This window comes from Rhinopithecus roxellana, chromosome 17 (assembly GCF_007565055.1).
Source record: "Rhinopithecus roxellana isolate Shanxi Qingling chromosome 17, ASM756505v1, whole genome shotgun sequence".
NCBI classification, from domain to species: domain Eukaryota; kingdom Metazoa; phylum Chordata; class Mammalia; order Primates; family Cercopithecidae; genus Rhinopithecus; species Rhinopithecus roxellana.
Window position 1 is genome coordinate 40,483,902 of NC_044565.1, and position 9,854 is coordinate 40,493,755.

The 9,854-nt window shown below is 41.8% G+C and overlaps 1 protein-coding gene across 1 annotated transcript in view; it reads right to left on the reverse strand.

The window, feature by feature from the left end:
• The window catches only part of KIAA1841 (KIAA1841 ortholog), a 58,529-nt gene extending 49,119 nt beyond the window's left edge, over positions 1–9,410 (reverse strand). The window contains 5 exon segments of the mRNA XM_010377470.2: positions 1,238–1,331; positions 3,014–3,200; positions 4,553–4,711; positions 6,341–6,471; positions 9,267–9,410. Of these exon segments, the coding sequence (XP_010375772.2) occupies positions 1,238–1,331; positions 3,014–3,200; positions 4,553–4,702 (431 nt within the window). The 5' untranslated portion in view covers positions 4,703–4,711; positions 6,341–6,471; positions 9,267–9,410.
• Positions 9,411–9,854: the final 444 nt, after the last annotated feature.

Consider the following 9,854-nt stretch of genomic DNA (forward strand, 5'->3'; position numbering starts at 1 on the left):
AGAAGGTGCAGAGAGCTGAGATGGAGCCATTGCCCTCCAGCTTGGGTGACAGAGTGAGACTTTGTCTCAAAAGAAAACCTCCAAGACTGTGTCAATAAACTAAAAACAACTGAACTACACACTTTAAAAGAGTGAATTTTAAAAATTGTGGTTAAATATACATAAAGGAAAATTTATCACTTTAACCATTTTTAAGTTCAGTGGCATTAAGTATATTCACACTGTTATACAATCAGCATAATCATCAACCTCCAGAGCTTTTCCAAAGGTTCATTTTATGATATATGAATGACAGATAAAGCAAGCTATTCTTGAAAATCTATAGAAAGTAAGATTTTCATAAAAATCCATGAAAAGTAAGTATACAAAAGAACTTTCAGAAATAATAAAAATATTCTGTGCCTTGATTTGGGTGATGGTTATATGGTATATCCATTTTTCAAAATTCATTAATTTTGAACACCTAACAATATTGTTTATTGTAAAAATAGGCAAAACAAAACTATCAAAACTTGCAATACACTGAAAGACATTTTAATTTTCTATAATGAGTAATTACGTTCAAATAGTTCTAAAATACCTTTTTTTTTTTTTTCTTTTGAGATGGAGTCTTGCTCTGTCACCCAGGCTGGAGTGCAGTGGCCAGATCTCAGCTCACTGCAAGCTCCGCCTCCTGGGTTTACGCCATTCTCCTGCCTCAGCCTCCGGAGTAGCTGGGACTACAGGCGCCCGCCACCTTGCCCAGCTAGTTTTTTGTATTTTTTTTAGTAGAGACGGGGTTTCACCATGTTAGCCAGGATGGTCTCGATCTCCTGACCTCGTGATCCGCCCATCTCGGCCTCCCAAAGAGCTGGGATTACAGGCTTGTGTCACCGCACCTGGCCACACATCCAATTTCTTTAGTAAAGTTGGAGAATTAATGGCACAGAGTTTTTTTTTCCTTGGGTATTAAAATTTACTTTTAAAAGTTTTGTGTTAAGAGATATTATTTCTAATATTTATAAATATAAAAATAAAAATCTTTACATAGAAAACTGTAATCCAATTTATAAATAATAACATGAATAAGTCATGTTTAGGTCAGTTCCACACATGAACTAAGCTGATTCCAGTAGTTTCAGCAATTATGTAATATGAAATTCCTACCTTATGGTAACATGCATAAAACCACCAATCATATATGTTATAAAGTTGACATTAATATTAAATCTTATCTAGCAAACAACCAGCCGCCTACCCTTCAGATTCTTCAGTCTTTTCTCCACCATTATGAGTAGAACAATTTTCACTTTCTGAAGAACAATTCCTTGTAGAAGCTATACTATGTCTTCCTTAAATACAGAAACAAACACATACAAAAAAAAAGGGTGGGGGTTAGTGTTTCTAGCTGAGAATGGGTTTTTATTTATTGAATGGTAATACTGTAAATGCATGGTTTCCAAGGCTAAAGATGGTGCTTATCAGAGTGGCATTTTCCTTTAGTATTTCTAAAGATATATGGAAGAAACAGTACACAAAATGAATCACAAATTGCTACTGCTAGAAGGAGAATTTCAAAAACTACTAATGTGGTGTGTACAAACAGGATCAAATGTTCAAAAGCCAACAACATAGTTTTCTCTTTCTGAAGCAAATTTTTACATCAATACTCTGCTGCTGCTGAGATTAAAATAACTCGCTACACTCAGAGGATTTCTAGAACCAGTTATTATTTCCAATGTAATTGCAGAAAACATCTTTTACCCCACTACCGTGTCAGTTGAAGCTTTTGTTGACTATAATAAAGAGTAGCTGTAGGCTCAGCACAGTAGCATGTACGTGTAGTTCCAGCTGCTCAGGAGGCTGCGGCAGGAGGATTGCTTAAGCTCAGGAGTTCAAGAGCAGCCTGAGCAACACAGTGCAACCTCCATCTCCAAAAACAAAAAGAGTAGCTGTAAAAAAACAAACAAACAAACAAAAAAACAAAAAAAAACATAACATGAGAGACAAGCAAGAGTCTCTCAGGAAAGAGGAATATTAAGTAAAGGGCACAGGGCAAAGCCCTCTAAAATAAAGTAAAAGAGTATTTGTAGTAAAAAAAATAATATATATATATATATATGAAATTAACCAGGCCAGTAGATTAGAGTAGAACATTTTGACACAGTAAAGTGGGTTTTTTGGTGATTGTATTTGACCTATATTTTAACACTTAAAAATTTATTTTTTAAAATGTTTAAATTTTTTTACAGACAGTGTCTTGCTCAGACACCTAGGCTGAAGTACAGTGGCTTGATCATAGCTCACTGTAACCTTGACCTCCTGGGCGTAAGCAAGCCTCTCACTTCAGCCTTCTGAGTAGCCAGGATCACAGGTGTGCACCATCACACCCAGCTAATTTTTATTTTTTATTTTTTTGTAGAGACGGGGTCTTGTTATGTTGCCCAGGCTGGTCTTGAACTCCTGGCCTCAAGTGATCCTTCCACCTTGGCCTCCTAAAGTGCTAAGATTACAGTTGTGAGCCACTGCATCTAGCCCTAAAACTTTTTTTAAAAAAATAGCAAAGATAAACATAATTTAAAAAATTCAGGCCAGATGCAGTGGCTCACATCTGTAATCCCAGCACTTTGGGAGGCTGAGGTGGATGGATGGCCTGAGCTCAGGAGTTCCAGACCAGCCTGGGCAACACAGCAAAACCCTGTCTCTACAAAAAATACAAAAATTAGCCAAGCATGGTGGTGCATGCCTCTAGTCCCAGCTACTTGAGAGGCTGAGGCAGGAGGATCTCTTGAGCCTGGGAGATGGAGGTTGCAGTGAGCTAAGATGGTGACACTGTACTCCAGCTTGGGCAACAGAACAAGACCTTGTCTCAGAAAGAAAAAACAACAAAATTCAGGAAGATACAAATATGAATACATTTCTCTATTAATGTTTATATTAGCCTTTAAACAAAGAAAGAAAAGTTGATTGGAATATATAATATTCTGCAGAATTATCATAAGGACAAGTACTACATTTTAGTTTAAAACCTTACCTGTTTTGGGAACTGCATCATGTCCAACTGGAGTCTCCTGAAATCCTCCATGTATGTCAAGAAGTGAGGATTTGATATATGTGGCTAAAGTTTCAACAGGACTCTCTCCAGCAGCCATTAGGGAATTATACTGGTTGTCAACAGGTGAGCTTCCACTGCTCTTTAATTCATCAAACCTTTTTGCACACTGTCATAATATAAAATGAAAGAAATAGAGGTTTGGGAATTTTTTTTTTTTTTTTTTTGAGACAGAGTCTCACATTGTCGCCCAGGCTGGAGTGTAGTGGCGTGATCTTGGATCACTGCAACCTCTGTCTCCCGGGTTCAAGCTATTCTCCTGCCTCAGCCTCCTGAGTAGCTGAGATTACAGGTGCCTGCCACCACGCCCAGCAAATTTTTTGGATTTTTGGTAGAGACAGGGTTTCACTATGTTGGTCAGGCTGGTCTTGAACTCCTGACCTCACGATCCACCTGCCTCTGCTTCCCAAAGTGCTAGGATTATAGGCATGAGCTACCATGCCCAGTGGTTTGGGAATTTTTTAAATAAAAAATTGAGAACATATTTTCTTGCCTTCTATTTGAAGATATTTTTCAATAATTACTTTTTGTAAGTGAGTTTTTTTTTTTTTTTTTTTTTTTTTTTTTTTTTTGAGACGGAGTCTTGCTCTGTCGCCCAGGCTGGAGTGCAGTGGCCGGATCTCAGCTCACTGCAAGCTCCGCCTCCCGGGTTTACGCCATTCTCCTGCCTCAGCCTCCCGAGTAGCTGGGACTACAGGCACCAGCCACCTCACCCGGCTAGCTTTTTGTATTTTTTAGTAGAGACGGGGTTTCACCGTGTTAGCCAGGATGGTCTCGAACTCCTGACCTCGTGATCCGCCCATCTTGGCCTCCCAAAGTGCTGGGATCATAGGCTTGAGCCACCGCGCCCGGCCGTAAGTGAGTATTAACCTGTAGAGTAACATCTAAAATATTTGTACACATTTCACTATGCAAAAGTCTCTAACTTCTATTTTTATATTTTAAAATTCAGGGTAGAGTTTTATTTTAATGTGTTTTAACTCAAAGGCATATATATTTATGCTCTTGTAAAACAAGGAAGACCAGGTTGGGTATGGTAGACCATGCCTGTAATCCCAGCACTTTGGGAAGCAGAGGCAGAAAGATCATTTGAGGCCAGGAGTTCAAGACCAGTCTGGGCAACATAGTGAGACTCAGAGAGAGAGACTGTGAGATGCTGAGGTGGGAAGATCACTTAAGCTTGGTAGGTTGAGGCTGCAGTGAGCCATGATGGCACCACTGTACTCCAGCCTGGGATGACAGAGTGAGAGATGCTGCCTCAAAAAAGCAAAAACAACAACTAATATATATATATAATTTATGTAATTTGCATCTAGTCAAATTATATAGCTGTCTATTCAGTGTTAATACATGCATTTGGATATGTAAAACTCAAATATTTTTCTCTCTCTCGGTGTTTCTTTAAATTGATGACCTTTTATGAACATTTTCAGGAGATATTCTGGGGGGACTGTTATTTACCTCTTTCGGTGTTAATCCAGGCACGAGCCTTGCTATAGTTTCCCAGTTGATAGTCTGAGGGATTCCAATTAATGGATAAAGGATCATGTCCAACACCATTTGGTTATTATTGTTCAGGAAATTGTTGTTTTCTGAATATCCACGACTCATCTTTTGGAACTAGGGATAGGGAAGACAAAAAGCTTTATTTAACTCTGAAATCCAAATGTTTTCAGAACATTACAGATCAGTTATAATTCATTCCTAAGAATTATCTGCTACCATGTAAAGGAAAAATAAAACTAACCTAAAATAAACATAGTATAGCCTAAATCTCTTCACAAAAAAGGATTTGAATATTATGCATTGATAAATGGATGTATAAAAATATGAAGAGATGAATAAATATATGATAAAAAGCATACAATATTTTTAATCTTTTTTTCTTTAGAGACAGAGTCCCCAATTTTACAAGATGAGGTTCAGAGATGTTAAGTAAGTTTTACAAGATCACAGAGCTAAGAAGAGGCAGATCAAGGATTCAAATCCAGGTAAAAATGATTCTCAATTCCACGCTCTTTCCATTCCACACAAGAGGTATAGTACGGGCTAAGACAGCAGATTGGAAATAAACGTTTAGGGTCAGTAGGGACAGAGTCTAATATATTTTGAAGTTAGTTATGATTCAGTTAAGTAATTCTGAAAGTTTCTGTTTGTGAGGTGTGGGGAGAGGGTTATGATATCAAATACAAAAAGAAACTATGCATGCAAACATAAAACATTTGAGGAACTTTTTTACATCAATGTGGACGACATACTTCTTCATTCAAACATTTACTGAGTCATCACTATGTGCCAGGCACTGTATCTAAAGTTGGAACATTAATTTACAGATGAAAATAATGACAAAAGTTTTAACTAGTTATATCTATGATTCAGCTGACACTGGATTCTGGGTTAGGAATACAATCTCCAAATATAAACTGTTCCTATGGAAAAAAATGATCTATCTTGGGACAAGAAGTACAAAGCAGAGATTCACTGACAGATCAGTACAATAAAAAAAAAAACAGCATACACAGGCGTCTGAAGCTCTGGTTTGAGTTTTGGCTTCACCACCTGCTAGCCAAGGCAAGTCATACAACCTTGCTGAAATGCAGCAGTAAAAGCAGGTGATGGTAATACTTCTGACTGACAGTGTGGAAGGAATTAAAAGGGATTATTTTGTGAAAGCACTTTGAAGACGATAAAAGTATCTCACAAATGACATGTTGCATAAATAATAGTATTTAGATTGTGCTGAGGCTTATGTGAAATTTTTTTTTTTTTTGAGACGGAGTCTCGCTCTGTCACCCAGGCTGGAGTACAGGGGCGTGATCTCGGCTCACTGCAAGCTCCGCCTCCCAGGTTCACGCCATTCTCCTGCCTCAGCTGGGACTACGGGCACCTGCCACCGCCACCGCACCCGGATAATTTTTTTTGCATTTTTAGTAGAGACGGGGTTTCCCCATGTTAGCCAGGATGGTCTCAATCTCCTGACCTTGTGATCCGCCCACTTCAGCCTCCCAAAGTGCTGGGATTTATGTGAAATATTTAAAACACAGCACGGGGTCACAAATGTGGTATGCTCTTAAATGTTAATTATAATTAGTACTACGTCATTGTTTACATAAGACAGTGGTAGAGAACATTAGGTGGTAGACAACATAAAGTTATCCTATATGTGTTTGAATGAACATTTAAAAGAAACAAAAACAGAAAAACATTTAGCACACTAAAATTACAGCTTCCTACCAACCAAAGATGTACCTTGTTGAAGGCCAGAACAGTGGAGTAGTTAAGTGTGCAGACTCGAGTCAGACTGTCCAAGTTTGCATCCCAGCTCTACTACTTATGGCATTATCTGGTTCAGATTAATCTCTGTGCCTCAATTTCCTCATCTGTAAAACAAAAATAATAATAGTAGCTAGCTTACGTACTTCTGAGGATATATGGAAAGTGCTTATGTAGTAAGGACTACATAATGTGTGTAGCAGCACTACCACTCCAGAGATCCTCAGATTTAAACAGATTCATAAAGATTAATGTGACAGATAAAAGGAGAGACAGCAACATTCCAATGAAGTATGCCACCAACAAAATGAGTAGAAAGAGTCAGCTACAGATTCTTACCCAGCTTTACCACTTCTAGCAGTGCAACCTATGGCTCCAATATACTGTCTCAGCTATACTGTAAGGAAAATAATACCTAACCTTTGGAGTTATGGTGAGAATTAAATACTATATATAAAGCACCAGCACACTGTTTGGCATACAAAAGGTGCTCAATAAATAATTTATTACTATTATTTTTCTCCTCTCCACTTTGGCCATTATTGGCACAAAAATTTCCAAGAATTAGTTTAATAACTGTAAAGCACTGCCTTGTGCCCAGCTGAAAACAGATTTTACAGAACTTCATTGTTTTTTAAAGGGCTGGTCATCTCAAAGTCAGATGAAAAAAGTGAGTAAATCTGAAAAGTAATGCCCTTTTTCAAGTCACAGGCTGTTTGATGAAAACATGGGGAAAGAAGGCTTGGAAAAGGTCTTGGAAAAACCTTGGAAGGGCCCTGAGAAATTTCTGTTTATTTCTCTCTTTAACTCGCTGGATTATGATTTCTTTGATGGGCTGGGCCTTCTATCTTTGATTCCCCAGAAGTGTGACCAGCAAGGGATACTGCCAAAATGTTTGCTGAATTAATGAAAAGGTCACAAAACCTTAAGAGACATTTAATGTATCCTTTGGAACTCACTCCAAACTGCAGGTCCACAACTCATTTAAACATTTAAGTATAGATGGGTATGTGCAAAGATGGATGGGGATCTTGTCCTGCTGGATTAATCAATTTAGTTTTGAATCCTTTAAAGACTTGGTTTCTCTCTAGTGAACAAAGCACTGATCTCTACTTGTTTGCCTAGTACTTAGATCGCTTTTCATACCACACAATTTGGGAGGCATGTTAGAGCATATGGTGCACTGTTGTTGTTTTAAGATGGAGTTTCGCTCGGTCTCTCTTCAGGCCAAAGTGTGGTGGCATGATCTCGGTTCACTGCAACCTCTGCCTCCCAGGTTCAAGCGATTCTCCTGCCTCAGCCTCCCAAGTAGCTGGGATTACAGGCATGCACCACCATGCCCAGCTAATTTTTGTATTTTTAGTAGAGACAGGGTTTCACCATGTCGGCCAGGATGGTCTCGATCTCCTGACCTCGTGATCCGCCCCTCTCGGCCTCCCAAAGTGCTGGGATTACAGGCGTGAGCCACCACACTCGGCCAGGGTGTTTTATTATGATTTTTTGGGCCTTGGTAGAAAACAATCTAAAATGGAATTCAGGGCAAGGATCCTCCCTGAGAGCTCACTTCTCTTCACTTCCAAAAAGATTGATTTTTAAAATATTACCCACGTCAAACACTTAAAAGCTTATATTTCAAATGTGATACTCATTTATGCTATACATGTTTAACAGTACTTTAAATCATTCAAATGTGAAAAAAAGTTTTTCTGTTGACCTTCTCTTTATACAACTGTACTGGGCAAGGGAAGACTCCCCAGCATTAATTCTAGTTAAATGATTGTCCAAGAAATCAGAGTCCGAATTTAAGTATAAAAGGCATAGCACTGATGGATAATCCTTAATAAAACATAAATTATCTCGAAATAGCTGTCATAGTGCACCTCATTCTGGAAAGTATAAATTTATCAAAAACAGTGACAAGAAAAAGTTCAAAGTTCAAATTACTATGAAATCCACTCCCATTCATAAAATACCAAAATCTTGAAAATATTTAAGGTAAAATACGTTATTTACCAAAAATAAAAATCCAATTTGTTTAACAGACTTCACTTTTTAAGAACACACTTCCCCTCCCATCCCCCACCCCTTCTCTTGGTTTATGTATTTAATACATACGTATTAATAAGACTAAGTCACTTCCACACCAGATAGAGGTGTACAACAGGAATCTGATATTTTTTTTTTCTTATTTCAAATAGAAAAAAAAGCTCTTGGAGACAGAGATGTTTTTCCTTAGGCAGTGGAAAGATGGGAAGAGAGGGGACCCCGTGGGGCAGGCAGGCAGGCAGGTCAAAGGCCTCTGGCCTAACAGAAGGCGGCGGTAACACCGAGTCATCCCGGACCGGGAAGAGGCCTTGTACCCAGGGCTTCCTGACTTCTGCACAGACAAGAGATCGGAGGCAGCTGGAGGAGGAAATAAAATCACATCCCAGACCCGGGATGAGGTCAAACCCCTTCAAACCTTGGACCCGGAGGCTCACTGCGCGGCGCGTCCTCGGGGCACCCCCAGACCTTCGCGCCCCGCTCATGCCCGTGGAGGCACAGAAACTCCAGGGGCGCAGAGCGGACAAAGACTCCAGGCCGCGGGGCGAGGTGAGGGAGAGGCCCGGGGCGCGGCCGGGCGCGCAGAAGCTGGGGTTCCCGCCGCTGTGCGAGGGCGGGACGGTCTGCAGGGACATGGACCGGGCGGGTGACGGGACGCGGGCCGGCGGGCTGCTCCGGGAGCGGCCGGCTGAGGGCTGTCCACGGGGGCGTTCGGGGGCGTTTGGGCGAGTGGGACCCCCGCCCGGGCCGCCTGGGGTGGGAAGTCGCGGCGGGAGCCGGCTGGCTGTGAGGGGTACCGCCCCATGCCGCACTTGCCTCCCCGCGGTGGCCACCCGAGCCCTCTCGGCGTCTCACTCACCTCCACAGGGCCTCGGCTGCCCTCGCAGCGCCTCTGTTACCTGCAGTTGCAGCACCTCCCGCCCTCGCGCCTTGAAGCGCCGCTACCGAGCTGGCAACCCCGTCCGCCGCGCCTCACACTCCGCCCCCACCCCTTGCAGGCGGCTGCGGAGACTAGAGCCGAGGGGCCGCGGAGACTAGAGCCGAGGGGCCGCGGAGCGCCGAGCCGACGCCGCCTGGCCAATCGCGGGTCAACGCCGCAGCGGCGGAGCCAATGAGCGCCGAGCCCTTGCCGGGCGGGAGGGAGCCGGACGGGCTGCGGCCGCTGACTGTCACCTCGCCTTGCCTGCTCCTGCTCCTTCCTCCTCTGGCGTTCACTCCTAGGCTTGTCGCAGTGTAGCGTCCCCACCCTCCCAGCGTCTTGTCTCCTAGCAACCAGATCCTAGGAGCCTGATCTTAGGTGACCAACCCTGAGTCCAGAAGACAGGGGCACATATAGGAGATAAAAGAACCGTGATTAAAGAATGGATGAAATTGTTCTTGGTGCAGATCATTTGGTACACCGCTTAGGTAGAGCGGGAAGATCGCATGATGAGGGACACCAAAAGTA